This window comes from Sarcophilus harrisii, chromosome 1, assembly GCF_902635505.1.
Source record: "Sarcophilus harrisii chromosome 1, mSarHar1.11, whole genome shotgun sequence".
NCBI lineage: Eukaryota > Metazoa > Chordata > Mammalia > Dasyuromorphia > Dasyuridae > Sarcophilus > Sarcophilus harrisii.
The window spans coordinates 263,927,745-263,952,332 of NC_045426.1; the positions used below are offsets into that span (position 1 = coordinate 263,927,745).

The 24,588-nt window shown below is 36.5% G+C and overlaps 3 protein-coding genes across 3 annotated transcripts in view; 2 read left to right on the forward strand and 1 right to left on the reverse strand.

Annotated features, from left to right (window-relative positions):
• Nucleotides 1-3,610, reverse strand: part of LOC111719330 (cytochrome P450 2K1-like) — a 45,983-nt gene extending 42,373 nt beyond the window's left edge. The window contains exon 1 of the mRNA XM_031943564.1: nt 3,443-3,610. Within this exon, the coding sequence (XP_031799424.1) occupies nt 3,443-3,610 (168 nt within the window). The remainder of the gene's footprint in view (nt 1-3,442) is intronic.
• Nucleotides 3,240-10,995, forward strand: LOC100925762 (cytochrome c oxidase assembly protein COX19). Its single transcript, XM_031941426.1, has 3 exons — nt 3,240-3,690; nt 7,010-7,121; nt 10,231-10,995. Exons 1-3 carry the CDS (start codon nt 3,609-3,611, stop codon nt 10,331-10,333), a joined length of 297 nt encoding a protein of 98 aa, XP_031797286.1. The 5' UTR covers nt 3,240-3,608; the 3' UTR covers nt 10,334-10,995.
• A 10,996-nt stretch (nt 10,996-21,991) lies between these two features.
• Nucleotides 21,992-24,307, forward strand: LOC100928098 (C2 calcium-dependent domain-containing protein 6-like). Its single transcript, XM_031941432.1, has one exon. It carries the CDS (start codon nt 22,007-22,009, stop codon nt 24,155-24,157), a length of 2,151 nt encoding a protein of 716 aa, XP_031797292.1. The 5' UTR covers nt 21,992-22,006; the 3' UTR covers nt 24,158-24,307.
• Nucleotides 24,308-24,588: the final 281 nt, after the last annotated feature.

Consider the following 24,588-nt stretch of genomic DNA (forward strand, 5'->3'; position numbering starts at 1 on the left):
TCTTTTGGACTATAAAGGAGCTAAGTGGCACTGGGGATAGACGGTGATTTGCAGATAAGATCTGAGTTCAAATTTAAACCCAGATAGGGTGTGTGTGTGTGTGTGTGTGTGTGTGTGTGTAAATACTGAATGGAATGAATTGAGTGAAGACCTGTCACTCAATCTAGACCCATGCAATAACAAGTTGAGTCATAGCTAAAAACTGCAGGTATTCCATTACCTTTTATTTTATTTTATTTCATTTTTTGTATTTTATTTTATTTATTTATTGTATTTTATTTTATTTCAGTAAAAATAGTTTCTTAGAAGTTTGATTGGTATAGCACTAAGTAATAGATTAGTTTAGGTAATATTGTTATCTTTGGTATATTCACTCGACCCACCCAAGAGCGCTTGATATTTTTCCAATTGTTTAGATCTGATTTTATTTGTGTGGAAACTGTTTTGTAGTTTTGCTCACCATAGTTCTTGACTTTCCCTTGGAAGGTAGATTCCCAAATATTTTATACTATGTTCCATTATCTTAAATAAATATTTCCCTCCTTTTGACCTTTTTATTAGCATTTAAATACCTAGCACCATAAAGAGGGATTTGGGTTTTAGGAGTAAGCCTGGACTCCCCTAGCCAAGGGGAAAAAAGGTTAGAAGAAGGTGGGGATTTCTGTGTTAGGGTCTATATAATCTTATGTTTTTCAGTTTGTGCTTTGCACTCCCCTCTATTGGGAGTTGCCCTTTCTCTAGAGATCATAATAAATCTTTTTGCTTTTTACCTTGACAGTTTTTGATTTTAATTTATGTAAGGGTGGCTCTATTTGCCTTAGTTCTTCTTCTGTAAAGTAGAGTTAATATTAGCAGGATAAATAAAATAATGATTGTTGTCTCAAAGTGAAATTGGGAAACTAAGGGTTTTTCCTATCCACTACAAGAAACTTCACAATCCTTCTTAGTTCTAGCACCTTCCTGATTATTTTACATTTTTCTTCTATATAAGCTTGCTTTATATTTACTAGTTGTCTCTCCCATTAATGTTAGCTTCTTGAGAACAGATTATGTTTGGACTCTTTGTAATCTTAATATCAAGCACATTAATATATAATAGGTGATTAGTAACCATAGCTGCTCAAATGAAGGATAAAGGGTTGGGAGGAAGAATGATAGAGGAGCTGGGGAATGACTATTCATAGGGTATGTTGCAGAAGAAGTTTTTTTGAGTTTGGATTATATGATTAGGCAGCTGAGATCCAATTCTATTCTGTACTTCTGAGAGGTCTTTGTTACTAACTCTGTCTCCAAAGTCCACAAGGCCTGGCCCAAAGTGGCCCAAGGCCACTAATAAATGCTAGGAATGGATCCACTGCTGCCTAAATGGGTCTACTACTAGGTACCTGGATATATGTGTGCATGCTAAGCACTGAGGAATCAAAGAAAGTCACAAACAGGGTACCTGCCCTCAGGAAACTCACATTCTGGGAGAGTCAGATGAAAAAACATGCAAAAAGTTGTTGAATGAAAGTTATATAGAATTTAAATGAAAGATAACTTTTGAAAAGAAAGCACTAGGGATAAGAGTGGATAACCCAAATAAAGAAGTAGAATCCTATCTACTTTTGGGGGCTAGGAATCACAAAGAATTGATTTCAAATCTCACTTTAGATTTTTAGGTATGTGACAGACACTGAGTTAGAGATCAAGCCTCTGTGAGAGACAACTTAAAATTAGAACGGTTGTTTCCATTCCTCCAAACCCTTGAGCAGATAAATTTCCACAGAATGTTATAAGCCTCAAGATAATACAAAATAATAACTATCACTGACCAATGAGCTTTCTCAGAATAAGAAACTTGCTTGGCTCCACATTTATTTTTTATTTTTTTTATTAAAACCTTTTATTTTCAAAACATATGCATAGATAAATTTTCAATATTGATTCTTGCAAAACCTTGTGTTCCAAGTCCCCCTCCTTTTCCCCCCACACCTTCCCCTAGATGGCAAATAATCCAATATATATAAAACATAGTAAAATACGTTAGATATAATACATGCATATATATTTATACAATTATCTTTCTGAACAAGAAAAATCAGATCAAAAGAGAAAAAAAATAAAATGCAAGCAAACAACAACAAAAAGTGAAAATGTTACGTTCTGAACCATACTCGGTTCCCACAATCCTCTCTCTGGGTGTAGAATCTTTGGAACTGGCCTGAATCATCTTACTGTTGAAAAGAGCCACACCCATCAGAATTGATCATCATATAGTATTGTTGTTGAAGAATATAATGATCTCCTGGTCCTGCTCATTTCACTCATCATCAGTTCGTGTAAGTCTCTCCAGGCCTTTCTGAAATCATCCCGTTGGTCATTTCTTACAGAACAGTAATATTCCATAACATTCATATAGCATCAAAGATAATTTTTAACATTCCCCCTTGCAAAGCTTTTGTGTTGCAAATTTTTCTCCAACTAATCTCCAATCAGCCAATCTCCAACTGATGGGCATCCTCTCTGTTTCCAGTTTCTTTTGGCTCCAAATTTTTGATAAATATATCTAGGCTAGAAACTAGTTTAAAATGACCAGGGTCAAGAACCTGGGAAAGCACCTTGTTTATTAATAAGCCTTATGCATATAAGCTGACACCCCAGATAGAATTAGAACCTCGTGTTTAGACCAGTTTCCATAGACTTGTACAGAGAGAGGCGTCGGCACGCAGAGGATTGTGGGGGCTGAATGTGGAGCACGACATAGTATTTCCACCTTTTTTGTTCGCTTTTTCCCTTTTTGATCTTATTTTTCTTGTACAACATGATAAATGTGGAAACATGTACAGAAAATTTGGACAAGTTTAGCATATATTGGATGACTTGGGGATGGAGGGAAGGGAGGGAGAGAAATCTGGAACACTAAAGTTTTGCAAGGGGGAATGTTAAAAGTTATCTTTGCGTGTATTTTAAAAATAAAAAGCTTTTTTTTTTTTTTTTTTTTTTTGGGGGGGGGGGGGGGAAGGGGCATCTAGTTGGGGGGGGGGGGGGGGGTAAGAACCAGCATCTTATTAATAAAACGTGGGATGTATTGGGGGGGAAGGGGAGACATGTTTAGGATGACGTAACTCTAAGGGAAGCGACCAATCCATGTTCGGGAGGGAGCACGGAGCTTTTCTGCGGCCAGGCCTAGTTTTCCCTCTTCCCATCGGAAGGAGGAGCCGCTTCTGGCCAGAAACGTCCAGTTCCTCCCACTTTCTCAATAAAACGTCCATGTTACCTGACTTTCGGACCAGCCTGTCTCTGAGCTCCCTCACCGATAAGTCGGGGAGGGTGAGCTAGACGGCCGCTAAATCTAAGCTCCTGCGCACTTCGCCCAAGAGCAGCCGCCCGCGCGCCCGCCCCGCAGCCAGGAAGCTAAACAATAACGAGAATAACGGTGGGAAGGAAAAGGCAGACAAACGGGGCGGGGCCTGGAAAAGGCGGGGACAAGGCGGCAGGTACTGATTGGCCAGGCTCGATCATCTCTGCGCTCGGCTGCGGTTGCCCGCGTGCCGCCCATCATCCGCTCAGCGCTCCTCAGTCGGCGGGACGGCCTCCCGGCCTGGCCTAAGAAGCCGCTGTCCGCCATGTCTACTGCCATGAACTTCGGGACCAAGAGTTTCCAGCCCCGGCCCCCGGAGAAGGGCAGCTTCCCGCTGGACCATTTCGGTGAGTATGCTGCCGCCGGGGTCGGCGGGGAGCGGATGTAGTGGGGGAAGAAGGGTCTGTAGGGGGAGGGGCGGCTGGCGGGAGGGGGCGTGGTTTGAGGGCCCAGCTTCCGTTCCCTCCCCTTTCCTCCCCCCCTCCCCCCCTCCCTCCGCTGCTGTCATTTTCCCTCACTTCTCTCGACTTTCTCCATCCTCTTCCCTGTCACCCTTTCTCTTCTTCCTCTCTTCCCTTCTCTTCCTCCTCCCTCCGCTCCTTCTGTTCTCCCTTTTTCCCTCTCTCTCCCTGTCGTCTCTTCCTGTTCCCCTCTCTCTTTTCTCCTCTCTTTCCCCCTCTCTCCCATACCCTCTACTGTGCTTCCTCCTCCTTTTCCTTTCTCCCATTCTCCTGCATTATGTCCTTTCCCTCTAGTCATCGCTTATCCCCCTTCCTTTCTCCTCGTTCCTCCCCTTCCCTCTTCTCTCCCTTTCCTCATCCTATTTCTTCTTTTCCTTCTCTCTCCCCACCTTTCCTTTTCCTTTCTTTCTCCTAGCCCCTCCCCCTTCTCTCTTTCATTCCACTTTTCATCTCTCCCTTTTTCTCAATTCTCCTTGTACCTTCCACCTTCTTTCCTCCCTCTCCCTTTCCTCTCTCCTTTCCCTTTCTCTTTTCTCTCCTTCAGCCCATCTCTTACTCCCTTTCCCCTTCTCCTCTTCTCCCTTTGACCTTCCTCCCCTCCTTTCTTTACCTACATCATCTTTCCTTTTCTTTTGTCTTATCCTCTCCCCTTCCAACCCTGAATACCCCAGTCCTTTACTAAGCCTCGCAAGAGGGGTCCTCCAAAAGCTACGACTGCTGCTTAACAGCTCCTCTTCCCCACCTTCCAATCCACTTTAAGGATGCTGAGGATTTGAGAAGGAAAAAAAGTCTCTGATAGAAGGAAGGGGCACACAAAAGTTTCAGTTCCCAGCGGGTGCTGGAGTGTGGTCCAGAGAGTGAAGTGATTTCTATCCTGTTTAATTTTCAGCTAGATCTTTGTCCCTTATTACTTTGCCACAATTTTTTCTCTTACCCCTTCCCAGAGGTTGGTTGCCTTAAAATGAACAGATATAAAATAAAGAAGATACTGTATACCCAAGGAGAGTTTAAGAATAATCTAGGCTTTCTTCCTCTTTAACCCAGTGAAGAGTAGTTACAATTTTAATTACCTGTTTCTTCTTATCACACACACACACACACACAACACACACACACACCATTTTTAATATTAAGTGCATTGCAACTCTATGTCCCAAACTACTTTATCCAGGGAACAATTTTGAACTTAAAATATCTTAACAAAACCCCTAATTGTCCTGGAATTCTTAGGTAGGTAGGTGAGAGGGGGCAGCGTTGGAAAAATCTTGGATTATAAAAGATTTCATTTCTTCTCAATGATGGAGGAAAATGTTTTGAGTACTTTTAACCCAATTTTATATTTAATGTTTTAGAGAAATATCACCCGTTTCAATATATGCTAATGGAATTCCTCTATTCATTGCTGCATAAGCCTGTAAACCAGAGTTCCAGTTTTACAAATGCTACTTTAGAAGACTATAGAGAAGATACAATCAGTATTCAAAAGACTTAGTGTACTAATAAGACTTTGGGGATGTCCTGCTTAGCAAGTACTTTATGATAGGTTTTTAAAGCATTTGAGATTTTACCAAAATTTCAGCTTTAAGATAGACAAGGGACTACCTTCCTAAAAGTCACATTCACACTTTTTTCTCTTAAAATGATTAGGAAGATATCTTTTCTTGTCAACAAAAGCTACTAGGGTCACATATATCATGGTGCAAATATTATATACATATAACCTACTTTAAATGTCAGCTTTTAGTTATTTTTAGTCTTTTTTTCTAAACAGATTAGGAAACTTACTTAATATCTGCAATTCCTTTAAAAAGAACTGTTTTGATTTATTCCCTATAGTTAAGCCAAAAATACAAAGAGGGGATATGAATATAAAAAGCTTGGTCTTAATTTGCTAACTTTTTGTGTTAGAAATTCTATAATTTAGAATGGTGGACAATGTAAAGTATTTGTTGAAAAAAGAATAAAATGAGTAGGAATTTAATTAGGCTATCTGAATGAGTAAGGCAGACCAAAAATATTTTTTTAAACTACTGATTTACTCTAAAAAAAAAATCAACAGCCAAGCTTCCCTTTAAGAAATATTTTGAAACTTTGATACTTGGAACTGTGATTGTTTTGGGTCCTCCACTATGCAGATTTCAGCCCATTCCTTTTAGCTCATCTCTTGTCCTTTGTCATATATATACATACTCATGGAATCTTAAAAACAGCTAATATAATGTATATAGGGGCTCTAAAAATGGATTTTTAGTATTTTCATTAAGCATTTTGAGGTTATAACTAGTAAAATAATATTTATTAGAATATTGGTAGAAATGGATAATTTTTTTTAGTGAAGAAGTCACTTAGGTTGAATTAGAAAGAATTTGTATAAATTAGCCCCTACTTTTAATACCAAGCAATTTTTTTCAAGTTCCTCAAGATTAGATTTAATAAAAATAGGATAGGAAAATCAGTTTTTCAAGTTCTGTATAATTTATTGGACAGTTATCAGAATTTTTTGTGTCTCTGAATATGAATATTTTAATGAATATATTACCATAAATTTATACACAAATCAGATAAATATATACTAAGTCTTGGTGTCTATAGAAATGTGCTGTGATCCATTTTATAATGCAAATAACCTCTACTTTATCAGGAGTTTTTTTCTTCTAAGTTTCTCTAAAGTGAAGGCAGACCTCTTTTCATTTTGGCATTGCTTCATTTTGTGATATTTACTTCTTTTTTGTAACGAGTCTTTACAAATTATTATGTATTGTAATTACCTAAGATATGTACCATTATCTTTGTATAGATTTATAGTATTTTTATATTGATTGAATTATGGGATCTCGTGCCCCAAAAATGGTAGATTAGGAACTTCAGTTCTTTGGAGAAATGACACATACATAATTATTTTTGCTAATTATAAAAAATTACAATTTGTAGCAGTATGGCTTTGAGTGAAAAATGAAGCCTTCTACTATACTTAGTACGAGCTTTATAAATGTTACCAAAATATGTATGTTTGTGACTAGCATTCTAATTTGAGTGTTCAATAATAGTTGAGTATGAATAAAATTTTAATCTTAGCAAATACATTTGTAAGTAATTTTTTCAGCTTTGTATATACTTGTTGCTGGGAGAAATTTTTCACAAGTAATGATTTTATTTTTTGGTAACAGGTTTTCATTTTTTAAGAGATTTTTTTTTTTTATTTCAGGTGAATGTAAAGCTTTTAAAGACAAATTCATGAAGTGTCTTCGTGTTAAGAATTTTGAAAATGCTTTGTGTAGAAATGAATCAAAAGAATATTTGGAATGCAGAATGGAGAGGCAAGTACATGTCAGCTTTTAACATCTCTGCACTTAGAGCATTTTCTCCTGGGAGTTCATTGCAGTGAACCTAATCTGGACCTTTGGCATAACCAATGTGCACAGCTATTGAATTGTTTGCCCGTGAAATTGAGGATTATCGTATTAAATTGTACTAAAGAATACTTAACAATCCTGAGACCATTTATTGAATGATAGAATTATGTGGAGTTTGGGATGGAGTTTATTATGTTTGCTTTCCAAATGTAGACAGTGCTTTCAGTCATTCAGGTTTTTTAATGTATAGTTTTTTTTTTTTTTTTAAATGCTGACATCGGGGCAGCTTGGTGACACTGTGGATAGAGCACCAGCCTTAATGTCAGGAGGACCTGAGTTCAAATCTGGTCTCAGACACTTAACTCTTCCTAGCTATGTGACCCTGGGCAAGTCACTTAACCCAATTGCCTCAACCAAAAAAAAATAAATGCTGACTGCACAAAAGATTTGAAAATTGTGGGCAGAAAGTTTCTGTCTTATTCCCATACTTAAAAATACACAATTTGTTTTGATCTACTAAGAGTTAAAACTGTTTGGTATGTGAAGAAGAAAGTAGTAACTTATTTTAAAAGAGATGAAAGAAGTCCTGAATTTTAAAAGTTGTTTCAGTGAGAACTCATGCTGTGTTACTTTGGGGCAGTTCCCTGGCCCAGGCACTCCTAACTTTTTAATCTTACTGCATATATAGAAACCATTTTATAAAGCAGTTATAGAGTCCTTTCTCATAGGAACAATGTTAAAATGAGGGACTGTTTCTCTAACCAAAAATAATAGCTTACATTTACACAGACTGATTGATGCTTTTCTTACATGGATCTTTTCAGAAGCTAGAACCAGGTTTCTAAATCTCCATTGTGCTGCACAAAGCTAGGAAGGGGCAAAGACAAGAGTTAGACCTTAGCCTTCAGACTGTTCCACAAGTCCACAATTATAAATCACTTTAAAAAATTATGCTGTAAATCCAGTGACATAGGAGAACACTCTGACTGAGAGTCTGAAGATCTGGGTTTGAATCCTGACACAACTACTTAGGACATACTTGACATTGAGCAAGTCATTTCACTCCCAAGAACCCGTTTCCTCATCTGTTAAGTACACCTGATAATCCTTATACTGCCTTCCTCAAAGGTTTTTTTATAAGGAAAATGGTTTGAAAGCATTACATAAATGCACATTGTTACTATAAATGTATTAAATACATCAAATATACCAGGGCTCTGAAGTGTGGTTCTAGATGCAGTTCTTCAACACTTCTAAAATCCATGATTTCATTGCATTATGGCCCACCAAACAAATCACATCTCTTTATGTTTTAGTGAACAGTCTTGTAGAATTGCTGCAGGCAAAAAGAAAAAAAAAAGTCCTATTAGTGAGGCTTTCTGAGCTTGAAGGGGGAGGAGTATCCTTGTACAAAAGACTGTTAGCACATGGCCTGGAGCACTGTAGGCATTTAATAGATGTTTATTGACTAATTGACTGGTTTTTCTAGTGTCCTTGGAATTTTAAATATGGGCAGCTAAGTGGTACTGTGGATGGAGTGCTGGGTCTGGAGGCAGGAAGACCCAAGTTTGAATCTGTCCTCAGGACACTTACTAGCTTTATGACCCTGAGCAAGTCACTTAATTCTGACTGTCTCAGCTTTCTCATCTGTAAAATGAGCTGAAGAAGCAAATGGCAAACCACTCCAATATATCTCTGTCAAGAAAACCCCAAATGGGGTCAGGAAGAATCAAACATGACTAAAAACCAAGTCAACAACAAAAATAGGTAGCTTTGATTTCTTCTTCTAAAAATTGCCTTTTCATATCCTTTGAACATTTATCAACTGGGGCATGCTCTTGTTTTTATAAATTAGACTCCTCAGCAGCCTTCCCTAGTCTCCCCATGTAGTCACAACCTCCCCTAGGAGAAACATCTTTTAAATCCAGCTCCCACTACTACCACTCTGTATACATACAACAGTCTTGTTAGAGGTTTTCTTTTCTCACCTTTTCCTGATTTCATGTGTCCTTTTTGAATTCTTACCAATCTTATATAGATTCTGTCATGTCTCTCTAGTGGCTTATGTTATCTTCCAAGTTCAGATTCCTTTGCCTCCTAACAAGGATCTCCACAGGCTGGCACAATCGCCTCCAAATCTTGATGTTATTCTGTCATATATTCAATTCAAACCCCTAGATAGACCCGAAGTTGTTATTCTGATGGGCTTTCTTATGCTATTCTCTACCCCAGAATACATTTTTTCTTCTTTATTTGTTTGATTTATGTTTATCCATTAAAGCCCATTAAAGTCAGTGTCACTCCAGGCAGCCTTCCCTGATCTCCCCATTTAGTCACAATTTCCCCTAGTAGAAGTCCTACAGCACTTTATCATTTTTCTAAGACAATGTATTTCAAATTATATCTATCTATTGTGTCTTATACCCCTAGTGAACTGTATTCTTCCTTAGAGTCGGGAGTGCACTGGTCCCCTTCTTCAGCTGTGATAAACTGTGTGACTGTATGCCACTTATCTGTTTTATGTCTTGTCATCCTCATCAGTAATATAGGGATTACAATCCTGTAGTATCTATTTAATAGGATTGGTTCAGATAAGATAATGTAAAGCACTTTGCTGTGGTTAAAGAGTCAAGAAAGATCTGAATTCAAGTTTGGCCTCATTTACTAACTGTGTGACCCTCAGTTTCCTCATCTGTAAAATGAGCTGGAGAAGAAATGGCAAACCATTGTAGTGTCTTTGCCAAGAAAACCCCAAATGGGATCGTGAAGAATTGGACATGACTGAAATAAGTAAACAGCACAAAATAATAAATTCAAACTTGAAACACAAGAGACATTCAGGGAAGTAGCTGATCTAAAACTACTTGCAAAATCTCTTAATTTGCTAGGTTAAGTAACATGGAAAAGGGAGAAAGCATGAGTTTTATTTGACTACAACCCGGCGCTCATCATTTATCAGGCTTTATAAATTGCTTGGAACTACATCCATCAAATACACAACCAATTGTGGCACTATATCAGAAAAGTTTTAAAGTTTAAAAGTTTTCAAAATCTTTTTTTGTTTGTTTTTTAGGCAGCTAATGGCACAAGAATCACTGGAAAAGCTGGGATTTAAAGATCTAATGGATGAAAAATCAGAAACAAAAAAGAACTTGGAACGAGAAGAAAACAATTGAATTGCTTCTAACAGGAATCCTCTGTAGTGGTATATATTGTACATTCTTTCTCTTCTTTAATTCTTCCTACCATCTATGAGAGATTAATGTTTGACATGATGGATATTAAAATCTTAACTTAGGAAAGGTACTTTGTTTTAGAGGATTCTCTTTTTTCAATATTCACTTTGAATAAGTCAGGGACAAGAAATCAAAATGATGTTACCCATGTATTGCTAATGTCAGTCTATGGGTAAGAGTCTAATTCTGACATGAACCAAAGTTAGGAAAAATGCTTACTTTCATAAAATACATTTACTCTTTTATTGTTGTCATTTGGTAAAAATATCTTTTTTTAGAGGCTTGCCTAAAAAAGGTATGGGATTGGATGGGAGGATTTTTGTTTTTGCCAAAACATGGGCCTTTCTTCATTCCAATTATTGGCACATAATGTAAATATAAGAATATATGTGATTTGATAGAAATGTTTGTAAATAGATGGCTTTTATATCTACCAATCTATAATTTTAATAAGAGTATTATTAATATATTTTTGATTTAACTAAATGACTACAAAGTTGTCTATACAGCTCTTATCAGAAAATAAAAATGCAATTTGCCTACAGAATATTTTCTTCACTGTGCAGAAATGTGTATCTTTTTTGATTAAAGTGAAAAAAATACAAAAAGTGAGAAATTTTTGTCTACATTTTTCAGTTATGATAATTTGCAGATTCTAGATATGTTTCCAAATAATTCAGCTATTTGTCTCAGCCTTTATAAAGTTAGACCAATATTTTAAAACTTGTCTATTTTCACTTATTGAAAAATAGAACATCTGGGACTTCATCAACATAATAAAATCATATTGTTTTACTTTTATAGAAACTTCTGTAAATCTTATCTCAGCATTGTTACATCAAATTCTCTGTCAAAAACAAAATGTTATAATGGTGATATCTTTTCATATTTTTCCTCACCAGTATTTGAGTATATACAGTCTGCCCGGTAACATATCCATAATACTTGATTAAGTGCAATATTTTGCCCCTTTAATTGATTAGTCTGCTTCTAGATGCCCTTTCTCTGTAAGTGGGATTTGGGAATATACTTCACTTGATATAATTTTAGGCTGGATGAAATACAGCTTCATCTTTGTTTATTCCTCTGCTTTTGGTATAAACTTTACTAGTGGTAAAAGGCAAGGAATTTGTCTCCTACCTCACCATGTCAGCCGTGCCAGTGTGGCATCAGTCCATACTAAGCAAAATTATTAGTAGAGAGCTGGCTGAGGTCCAGATCCCTCTCTTGCATAAAGGAAAGCTTTGGGAAAAGTTTGGTGCTCTACGCTCCAGTCAGAAAGGAAAGAAGGCTGAGGAAGTTGTTGAGATGGAGGAGGTGTGGAGGATCCAAACCTGAGTTAATCAACATGAAGATGAGATTTCAGATGATCAGTTTATTTTGGGTGGGGTACCATTCCTTGGAGTCCAAACCAGTACTTTGCTGAAAAACAGTAGAAACTATACCCAAAGTATATAATATAAAAATAGAAAATAATGGGCTGGGGTGGGGTGTTAACTGCAATGGCCTCTAGCAGAAGATGATGCTTGAGTTGATTTTTGTTGGATACTCAGTTCCAAGAGAAGGGAAGCACCTTCTAAGCATAAGAAGATGCTCTATGAATAGCAAAGTCATTTGCAGCTGGTCATTCTAGAACATTGCTATTATGTACAGTAATTTCACTTTGCTTGACTTCATGGAGGATTTTCCAGGTTTGTTAGTTTTTTCCTGAGAGCATCCTACTCACCATTTCCTATAGAACAATGATATTCTATCATTAGAAGAGCCTTCATCCAATTGATGGTCATCTCCTCAATTTCCAATTTTTTTTTTTACCCTGAAAGTTGCTATGAATATTTTTGTGTACATATATAAGTAATTTTCTTTTTTTCAAATCTCTTTTGGTATTTATGTCAAGTAGTAGTGTTAAGTCAAAGGATGTGCATGAATAGTTTATAGCCCTTTGAGCACAGATCATATCTTCTGATCATTTATCAACTTGGGCATGACTCTTTTATTTTGTATAAATTTGACTCAGTTCCTTCTACATTTGAGAAATGAGGTCTTATCAGAAAATCTTCCTTCAAATGTTTTTTACACTTATTATTGCTAACTGTAATTTCCCCCCATTTATTCTCTCTCCTTTCATCGTGTCCCTCAAGTGTTTTGGTACTAATCACCTATCTCCCAATATGCTCTCTCTTTTATCACCTTTCTCTCACTCTTATATCCCATTCCCCTCCTGTTTTTCTGCAGGATAAGATAGATCCCTATTGAGTATATTTTCCTCTTTGAGTCAGTTCTGATGAGAATAAGGTTTATTCTCTCAAGCTCTCCTTCCTTTCTTCCCCTCCACTATAAAAGCTTTTTTCTTGTCTCTTTTTTATGGCAAATAACTTGCAACATTTCACTTCTCTCTTTCTCTTTCTCCCATTACATTCCTCTCCCCTTAATTTCATCATTTTAAAAAAAGATGTTATCCCCTCATATTCAACCCCTACCTGTGCTCTTTGTCTCTATATACTCCTTCTAACTCATAATAATGACAAAATTCTAATGAGTTACCAGTATCATCCTCCCACGTGGGAATGTAAACAGATAAACCTTATGAAGATCCTTCATATCACTTTCCTGATTACCTTCTTATGCCTCTTCACAGTCCTGTATTTGAAAATCTTTTTCATCCATTCATCTCTGGTCTTACCATAGCATTTTCACAAATGCTTGAAAATCTTCTCTTTCACTCTTTCTCATTTTTTCCTCTGAAGTATTATACTCAGTTTTGCTGGGTAGATTATTCTTGGATGCAATCATATCTCCATTACTCTCTAGAATATCATATACCAATCCCTCCAGTCCTTTAATGTAGAAGTTGTTAAATCTTGTGCTATCATGACTATAGTTCCACCATACTTGAATTGTTTCTGGATGCTTGCAATTCCAGAATTTGAGAGTTCTGGAACTTAATTATAATATTTTTGGAAGTTTTCATTTTGGGATCTTCTTTAGGAGATGATCAGTAGATTCTTTTAATTTCTGTTTTACTCTGATTTAGAATATCAGAACAGTTTTCCTTGATAATGTCTTTTTTTTTTTTTTTTTTTAATAATGTCTTGAAAGATGATGTCCAGGCTCTTTTTTTGATCATAACTTTCAGGTAAACCAATAATTTTAAAATTATCTCTCCTTGATCTATTTTGCTCTCAGGAAAAAAAAAAAAAACCTGGAAAATCCTCCATGAAGTCAAGTGAAATTACTGTACACAATAGCAATATTCTGGAATGACCAGCTGCAAAGACTGCTGTTCTCAGTAGTTCAGTCATCCATGACTACTCTGAAGAATTTATGATGAAAATCCTATCCATACTCAGAGAAGAAACTGATTATGTCAGAATACAGATTGAAGCATTCTCTCTCTCTAAAAAACAAAACAAAACAAAAAACCCTTAATTTTTTTTGAGGGTTTTTATTTCCATTAGGGTGGAAGAGCTATGATTTTTTTCACAATTTGACTTTTATGGAAATGTTTTGTATAACTTCACAAGTGGTTTCTTAATTGTGACTGGGGATGAGAGAATCTAAAACTCAAAAAAAAAAAAATGTAATTTTTTGTTGTTTTGAATGTAACTGGGGAAAATATCAAATAAAACAAATATATTTTTAAAATAATAATTTAGTATATTTTCTCCTATCTGTATATATGTACTTTAAATACAAATAATTATAACCAGATATTGTAATTTTATTTATTTTTAAGGTTATATATGTACTTTCATTTTTTACATATGAGTTTTTGAGTTTCATATGAGTTAGGTTGAGAGAGAAAAATCAGAAAAAAAGGGAAAAACCATGAAAAAGGGGAAAAAAGGGTGAAAATAATGGGCTTTGATTCATATTCAGTCTTCATAGGTATTTCTCTGGATGCAGATGGAGTTTTCCATCCAAATTTATTGAGCTCGCATTGGATCACTGAATTGCCAAGAACCAAATCTACCAGATATTATTATAGTTTTACTTTGAAACAAAAAGTTTCATCCTAAGTATTTAACTATATATATTCTGGATCAACTGATGCAACTTGGTATTCCAAGGTCTTCTTAAATTAATTGACTTTATAGTTTAATGTAGTACAAAATTTTGCATTTCCTTGTTACTGTTTACTAGCCAAGAGATTGGAAGTTGGAATTAAGAAGTAAGGGAGAAAAGGAATCTCCTTAATTATAATATAGCTGGATAGATGATTGAATAGGTGACTGAAAACTCATTAGACCTGGTTCATGGAGAATAGAGAATAAAAAAGGAAGTTTAGAATTATGGCCAACATGAGGTAGAGGCAACATAGTAGAGGTAAATATGTACTCACTCACATATAGCCCAAAAGGAGATTTCCCTAAACCTTGAATTTTATTTTTTAATAATATTGTTTGTTTTCAAAATGTATGCAAAGGTAGTTTTCAACATTTACCCTTGTAAAACCTTGTGTTCCAAATTTTTCTCTTTCCTTTCCCCCGAACCCCTCCCCTCTAAACATATTTCCCATGCTGCACAAGAAAAATATCAAAAAGGAAAAAGAAAGAAAGCAAAAAGTAAGCAAACAATGACAAAAAGGTGAAAATGCTATGTTGTAATCCACATTCAGTCCCCACAATCCTGTCTCTGAATGCAGACGGCTCTCTTCATCACAAGATCATTGGAATTGGTCTGAATCATCTCATTGTTGAAGAGAGCCACGTCCATCAGAATTGATCATCGTATAATCTTGTTGTTGCCGTGTACAATGTTCTCTTGCTTCTACTCACTTCACTCAGCATCAGTTCATGTAAGTCTCTCCAGGCCTTTCTGAAATCATCCTGCTGGTCATTTATTACAGAACAATAATATTCCATAGCATTCATTATTCAGCCATTCTCCAACTTATGGGCATCCACTCAGTTTCCAGTTTCTTGCCACTATGAAAAGAGCTGCCACAAACATTTCTTGCCCATGTGGGTCCCTTTCCTTTCTTTATGATCTCTTTGGGCTACAGACCGAGTAGAGGCACTGAAATATCAAAGGGTATATGCACAGTTGATAGCCCTTTGGGCATAGTTTCAAATTGCTCTCCAGAATGGTAATTCTGAACATTAATCAGTTCACAACTCCACCAACAAATGTATTAGCACCCCAGTTTTCCCACATCCTCTCCAACATTCTTTGTTATTTTTTCCTGTCATCTTAATCAATCTTAGGCATGTGGCAACTCCTCAGAGTTGTCTTAATTTGCATTTCTCTGATCAATAATGGTTTAGAACACTTTTTCATATGACTAGAAATGGTTTCAATTTCTTTATCTGCAAATTGTCTGCTCATATCCTTTGACCATATATCAATTGGAGAATGGCTTATACTCTTAGAAATTTTGAGTCAATTCTCTATATGTTTTAGAAATGGAACCATTATCAGAACCTTTGAATTTAAAAGTGTTTTTTTTTCCAGTTTTCTGCTTCCCTTCTAATATTGTCTGCATTGTTTGTACAAAACCTTTTAACTTAATGTAATCAAAATAATCTATTATGCATATCATAATGTACTCTAGTTTTTCTTTGGCCTTAAATTTCTTCCTTCTCCACAGATCTGAGAAATAGATTATTATTTGTTCTTCTAATTTGCTTACAGTATCATTTTTTACATCTAAATCATGAACCCATTTCAACCTTATCCTAAGATAAGATATAGGTTCCTAAGTGTTGGTCAATGCCTACTTTCTGCCATAGTATTTTCCAATGTTCCCAACAATTTTTGTCAAATAGTTTTTGTTCCAGAAGCTGGAATCTTTGCATTTGTCAAACACTAGATTACTAAAGTCATTGACTATTGTGTCTTATGAACCTAACTTATTTCACTTATGGACTACTCTATTTCTTAGCCAGTACCAAGTGGTTTTGATGACTGCTCCTTTATAATATAGTTTTAGGTCTAGTACAACTAAGCCACCTTCATTAGCATTTTTCTTCATTTCCTTGAAATTCTTGACCTTTGTTCTTCCAGATGATTTTGTTATTTTTTTTTCTAGCTCTATAAAGTAATTTCTTGATAGTTTGATATGGCACGGAATAAGTAGAATAATTTAGGTAGAATTGTCATTTTTATTATATTAGCTTGGCCTACTCATGAGTATTTGATATTCTTTCAGTTGTTTAGCTCTAACTTTTTTTGTGTGGAAAGTTAAACCTTGAATTTTAGAAGAATATATTTAAAAATTATCTTTAATGATATATTTTGGTTTTATATTACTTAAATTTTCCACAATATCCCTTACCCTGTTTTGAGAGCCATCTCTTGCAATAAGGAACTTTTTTAAAAGGAAGAAAAAAAGACTTAAAAAAACTAGGCCACATATCCAAAAATTCTGTGTCATACTGAATGTTCCCCATCCATGGTTCCCAACTTCTGCAAAAAAGGAGGGAGAATTATCTCCTTTTTTGATGCCTGACTTGGTCATTATAACAGCATTCAGTTTTGATTGTTTTGTTGTTAAAATTCTTCCTCATTTATGTTGCTGAATATATTATTTTACTGGCTCTGTTTACTTATTCTGCAATGGTTCATGTAGATTTTTCTGAACTTCTCAGTATTCATCATATTCCCTATTTTTTATAGTACAGGAACATTCAATTGTACTCATGTACTCCATTTTGTTTAGCCATTCTTTAATCAGTAGACATCTACTTTGATTTCTGAAATTGTATGAGCCTTCTTGACCTCCAAACTTCTAGAAAAAGGAAAGTGAAGGTTTCAGACTATGTCATTCTGAATCCCAACTCCAGTTAGAGAATGGGGGATTTCCTTGATAGCACTTGTCTTAGGACTTGCTTCATAGATAACTCAAAAGAATTAAAAAATCTAACCTTCTACTGAGAAAAGGTAATTTCTTAAGCAGTTTGTCTGTTGTCAAGAGAAAACCACACATGTAGCCCTCAGGGCTACAAGAAATAGTTCCAAAGATTTCAAATTTCTTAGGAGGTAAAGATCCAAATAACTGCACCATCATCATCATCATGTATTAATCTATGATTTCATTGCTATAAACAACTCCCAGATAAGGACACTCTTTCTACCAGTACAGGTCAGCATCTTCTCTGCAATTTCTTGTCTTAAGGGATTTGCCTAGATCATTGAAAGGATAGATGGCTTGCACAGGATCACATAAGCTAATTAAAGTGTCAGAGGTGAGAATGGTATCTAAAGCAAGTTCTCTCCATTTTGTTATGTTACTTTTCATTAATAATAATAATTGGCATTTAAAGAGTGCTCTAAGTTTCCTTTAAACATCGCAATAGCATTATTAGTGTTGTTATTTTATAGATGAGAAAACTGAAACTGTGAGATTTATGATTTACTCATAATCACACAGCTCATCAAATTTAAATAGGGCAGGCAACATGCAAATAACTTATGTATATTTATACATATTCACATGTGTGTACACACACAGAATACATAAGTGCCACGAAATAATCTCAGAAGGTGGAGGGACAGGGAATAGTTTGTAGAAAAAGTTGAAACTTGAAATAAGCTTTGAAAGTAGCTGGAAAAGGCAAGAGGAAGGGAAGGGTGAGGGGCCATGGAGGAGGGCAGTGAGAGAGAGAGAGTGTCAGTAAAAAATATTGTCTGGAACAGGTGTTAGACTCCCTTCCCCAAATTAACTAATCAGAGACATCTTCAGGTACAAAGAGAAAGCATTTATTTAGTCCCTGCAGGGAGAAGCCCAGACACACCCAGGAGCCATCCCAGCTCCCGCCATGTGCTCCTGAACCAGCTTCCTGCTTGTCGATATTTAAAAAGGAAAAGACCCAAACCTTTTCATTGGACAGACTAAAAGGATGTAACCATCATTAACCAATGGTCACCAGTATTGTCGGCTTCCCACAGGTCACATCACTTTCTGTCTGACCTTTTAGAGATCATGTGATTTCCCAGGGTCCTTCTTGGACCCAGAGTCCAAGGCCTGATCTTCCAGCTCTGGGAATAGGGATCATGTGACTTAGGGTCTCGTCTCATAAACTGAGAAAACTTCATCCAGGCAGTCCCATTCAATAAGGAGATGAAGTGTTGGGTACCATGAACATCAAGAAAGCTAGTGTTATGGAACATATGAATAGCTCTATGATTATGCTCTCTGAAATAAATGCTTTCTAATTCTAACCCGACCAGTTGGGGAGTTTAGTCACACTCTCCTCCCAGGTGTGCTCCCCCCTTCTTTATCTTGGACATTCCTTTTGAGTTCCACCCATTCCCAAAGCCTTGCCTCAGGAAATGAGTAAATATCTCCAAATTCCCAGAATACTTTGCAGGTCCAGACCATTCTTATTTACCCTTTTTACCCCTCTCCAAAGCCTATTAATTTTTTAGCTGCTATGTGAAGCCTTCCCAAATTATTCTGTTTTGCAAAACTCCCTTTTCTGAACTCCCATGGCATTTGGTTCATGGAGCAGAGCAAGAAGTAGAGTGATAGATAGTGCTTCTGGAAAGGAACCAGTTCCTTCTAATGGAACTGACCAGGCTCTTACAGAAATGCTGCCCATTCATTGGGAAATGTGTTCATCACTCTGAAGAAGTAAGAGCTCTAAAGAAGGGAATGAATAAATCTCAGATGGCCTATTCTGAGAGTCAAAATGGATGGGCTAAATAAGAGAGAGAAATATAATAATAGTAATGAAAGATAACATTTATGTAGCATTTTAAGGCTTGTAAAGCACTTTACAAATATGGTCATATTTATTAAAATATATATGCACACACATGTGTAATTTATGAATATATTATTAAAACATAAATATTATATTTATTAATTATAGAAATTACATATATAAAACCTCACCAAAAAACCTGGAAAGTAAGTGCTGTTATCCCCATTTTATGTATGAGAAAGTTGAGGCAGATAAAGTTTTAAGTAACTTTTTTAGGGTCATATAACTAGTTAAATATCTAAGGCTGGTTTTATACTCAAAGCTTCCTTACTCCAGGGTCAACATCCTATCTGCGATGCTACCTAGCTGCCTTCACAAATAAAGTTAACACATATGTTGTGTGATTTAGGAAAGTGGGTAAGGGAAAGGAAAGAGGAAAGAATGACGTTAAAACAGTCTTTAAAATTACATATTTAATTTATATCATATACTTAAAAGCTAATTCTATATAATAGAGACTTGCAGTTTTTCCTCTTCTGTTAGATGTATATGGAAATGTCTATTTTATTTAGTGTTAAGTACAGAATTTCTCAAATTAAATTTTTAAAAACTATAAAGAAAGAAAATATGGTTTGAGATTAAGAAATGAAAGATACCAAATGCTCTTAGCTATACCATGAATACTTCAAAAAGAAAGGGTCAGAAGGCATTGAATCACATCACAAATAGTAAAATTTTATTTTAACAGAAACAACTAGTTATAGATGAAACATTCATTTGGGAATCAATTGGTTGCGTGCAATCACATGATCCATGAGTTAGAGCAAAGTGCAATGCATACATCACTTTGTTATACAGTTTGAGATCTGGTATTGCTAGACTACCTTCACACACACACACACACACACACACACACACACACTCCCTTGATATTCTTGACAAAAAATGGAGTTTTAAAACAGGTTTTCTAATCAATACCATTCTCACAGAAAGTAAAATTAAATGCAACTGTATAATGAAGGGAATAAGTATTAATTGAGTAATTACTATAAGCCAGAGACAATGCTGAGTGTTTTCCAAATAATACTCTTTTGATCCTCACAACAACCTTATGAAGGAAGTAGATGCTATTTACCATCCCCATGTTATAGGTAGGGAAACTAAGGCACAGAAAGATTTAAGTGCATTGCTCAGGATCACACAAACTAGTAAGCCTCTGACCTCAGATTTGAAATCGATTCTTTCTGACTCTAGGCCCAGCACTCTATCCATTGAGTCATCTAGGTTCTGATTCTATTTGTTGCATATTTTCTGAGAAACTTAAGTGTTAGCGACCCAAGATCTCCCGTTTTATTCCACATGTATTAGTATGTCAACCCTAGGCAAGTTTAGTTCACCAAATTATTTCATCCTGCCTCAGATTTGAATCAACCATGATATAAGTATTATTAAGCATTGATAGGAAGGTACCTAGACAGTGGATAGGTGCAAGATTTGGAGTTAGGAAGCCCTGAGTTCAAATCTAGCTTCAGACATTTACTACCTGGGCAAGTTAAGTGACTTGCCCCAATCCATTGGAGAGAGAAATGATAAACTATTCCAGTATCTTTACCAAGCAAACCCCATGGTTCATGGCACTATGGCATCATGAAGAATCACACAGTACTCAAAAACAACAACAAAGGCATTCATAGGATCGCTGAGTTATGATGGAATTTAAAAATTACTAAGTTTAACCATTTAGTTTTATAGCATCCCTTCTAAGATACTTCCTCAACTTGAATCCTCTCATCCTAGAAGATGTCTGCTCCTCTCAGGTGACAGGTAGCTTGCACATAAGTAGTCTACACTTCTAAAGCTGTAGTTCATGAGTCACCATCAGTGTGCTTCGGATGAATAACTGGTAGGCACAATTAACTCAAAGCAAAGATATTTGTTAATGTGACCTTGTAAAAGTAGTAGCTACAAATCATTTCCCCTTAACTTTTCCTCACAAATTTGAAGCACATTTTCCCACAGGTACATACAGCATCTATGAGAAGAGTGAGCACAAATGTTGAGTTCAGTGATAAGCACATATGGGCCTCACATGCAACATATGGTCAAGGCACTTCATGCCTTCAGGGTGCCTGTTGCCCATCCCTGTAGCACTTGATATCCTTTCTCTCCCCATGGAGTTATAGTCTTCGTAGCTTGTTCCTGACTGCCGGGTTCGTTCTCCCTTGAATCTAAGGATGGCCCTCTTCACTGCTGTCATTGAATATACTTTTTGCCTGAGAGCTGCTGCATCTCTGTGCCCATGTCTCCATGGAGAGTCTCTGTTCACTCAACTATGTTTTGAATCCTCTCTCAAACTGAACAACTGTGGAAGTGATAGATAGGACATCTCCTATTGGGCACATTATTGCCAGGCTCCATGGCTGACAGAAGGTAAGGAGAACAGAGAAATCCCTGCCTCTGCCTCACTGCAGTTTTCTGGTAGAAGTCAAGGATCACATTCCACAAAGGTGCTCTAGGCCTTGACTTAACTGAATTCAGATTTTTATTGATTCTTGGGATTGTGGTCAATTTTTACTCAAAGACATTGTCTCCTTTTAATTCAGTCTGAGAAAGATGTTCACACTCCAAAGAAGAATTATGGAACAGTTATACCTTCTTAACATATTAATACCTTATCATCTCAGATGGGGACTAACTGGCCCTCTTACATACAAACTAGGAACAAAAAATAAAATACAAGGGATTTATACAAAAATACAAGGATACACAATTTGCCTAAAGTCATAAATTAATAAAAATTTATGGAGTCTTTAAGGCACTGTGGGAATTACAAAGAAGAATAAGACAAGAGCCCTTTCCCCGTGGACCTTATAGGATAATAGGACACAAATCAGAGCCAGAATCAGAATTAGAAACCAAGTGTTATGCTTCTCAGTCCAAAAATCAATCAGCATTTATTTGTTCTATGTGCCAGATATTGTATTATAGAAACGACTCCCTCACACCAGCCCCAGCCACGGGGAATAATCTGCTAGCCGTGCGCGTGTGCGCAGACTCCCAGCTCCCCCTTTCTCCCCCCTCCCCCTCCCCACCTCGTACCAAGTACCCCAGCGCAACTTCAGTAACTAAGAATGACTCGAGCCGCTGCAGTCGGTTGAGGGGACGCGGGGTGGGAGGGACCGGGATGGAGCCAAGCCAAATGGAAAAAAGGCTTTCTGAGCTTAATCAATCTCAGCGAACCAAAATCCACTCGCTGTTCAGAGTTCCTTTTCTTCGCAGGAGCGAACCCCAGGTTAACGACAAGATGATGGAAACAAGAAACTTGGACTCCATCTCTCAGGCCTCCTCCACTCGGCTATTCTCATCGAGGATTGATCCATCTAGAGATGGGAACAAGGAGGGGACAGGCCGAAAGCTGTTGAACATGCTAAGAAAAACTCTTAAAGGGAGTGAGAGTAAAGAATTGGAGGCAGTGCAGGACATGCCAGCTTTGGTTCCATTTGGTGATGTGGTTGGCTGCCTGGCTGTTCATATAAAGAGATGCCGACATTTTTCATCTAGGATCAACTTACAGTATTACTCAAATGTGTTTATTCGCATCACTGTAAACAAGATCATGAAATACACTAAAGCTCATTCCTTGAATTGGAAGAATAATGAAAGGAGACCTGGAATTAAATTTGAAGAAGTAAAATACTTCTCTGTACAGGTTCCAAGACGTCAAGATGATGGAAGGAATATGATTTATTTGGAACTCATGAAATTTGGTCACTTGGAAGCATATCCTATAGTGTTGGGAAGTTTTAGCTTACATCTTTATGAAATAATTCAGAAAGGATGCTTCACAGAAGAATTTTTTATGAAGATCAGAAACCTGGTTGTCTGCAAGGTTGAAGTGGAGTTTATGTTTTCCTATGGAAACTTTGGTTATGGCTTTTCACATCAGTTAAAACCACTTCAGAAATTTATTCAGCCATCCATGTTTATGCACGTCCCCCCACCTGTAGAAAGAACAGACCCTCTAACAAATGTTATCACACCACAACTAATAGAATATCCAGCGTTCCTATCTCCAGACTTGAATGTTACTGTTGGGACACAACAAAAACAGAGTCACCCATCATCTCCCGTAAGACTTGAAAAACTTCAGCAACAACCTCGGGACAGGCTTGACAGAATGAAAAAAGAATACAGAAATTTGAAAACATGGGAAGAAAAATCCAGGTATTTAGACCAAATTCTTCGCATGAAAACAGAAGTGAAAGAAAATACTGACTCTAGTGATACTGATGGCAGTGATACCTTATTTATGAAGTGTGATTCTCCACCTTTATCAAATTTCTCTCAGTCATCAGAATTGCCCTTAAAAAAGCAAGATCAACCTCTTCCATGTGAGTTTCCTGTCGAAACACTTGAAGTTAAAAAGAACCCATCCTTGATAGAAGTGAAACAGGAATCTCCAGATTCATGTTTGATTCTTCAAGATGCTGAAACAAAAAAGGAAAGCCTTCCTTCTGAGGAGAGGACTCCTTTACCTTCTTTTTCATCAAGAGAAAAAGACATTTCTGCAGAATATATAGATGGAAGAAATGATGAACTAGTATGTGAAAACACTGGATCTAAAGGAGAAACATCAGAAAGATGGATCTTAGACTCAGCTTCACTAGAAGCAAAGCCAATACAGAGCAATAAAATCCCAGGAAGAATAAGCCTAATTCATTCAGAAACAAAGTTGAAAAGCATCATTTTAAGCCCATTTAAAAAAAAGAAAAGCACAGATGAACTTGAATTAGAAAAGAGGCAGACTTTAATGCAAGAAAACAAAAAGAGCTCAGAACTTCTTCAGGAGCTAAAAGAAGACATTGAAGCAGTTGCAAAGATGCATCTTTCTCGACATGTTTCCTTTACTATTTTGCAGGGAGCTACAGAATTACCCTCAACAACAAATCTGCCAAAAGAAGATGCTTTTGATGAAGAATATTCTAGCTTGGATGAAACTATAATCACACAAGAGGAAGAGGAAAAATATCAGGAAAGAGTAGGTGAGAAGGATGAAGACAGTGAAGATAGTGACTACCACGGCAGACAGGGAATGTGGACTTGGAAGAGTACCTAGTAAACATTGACCAGGACTCTCCCAATAACAAAAAGTAAGCTCTATATTTAACCTCTTTTAAGCATCTTGAAAAAGCAAAAGCAAAAGGGAAGAGTTTACTTGGGAAGAAGCCCAGATGATAACCAATATCTATGTTAAAATCTTGCAAGATCAAATACTGCTTCAGAGTTTAACAAATTAATAAACTCACACAATTGATCAATATTTCTATGTAATTCCAACAAAGTCCCACAGCAAGAACTGGGAAAAGAAATTCAATTTAAAATAACTGTCAACAATACTTGGGAGTCTACCTGCCAAAACAAACTCAGGAACTACATGAACAGAATTACAAAATGCTTTACACAAAGTCAGGTCTAAACAACTGGGAAATATCAGTTGCTCATGGGTAAGCTGAGCCAATTTAATAAAAATGACAATTCTAACTAAAT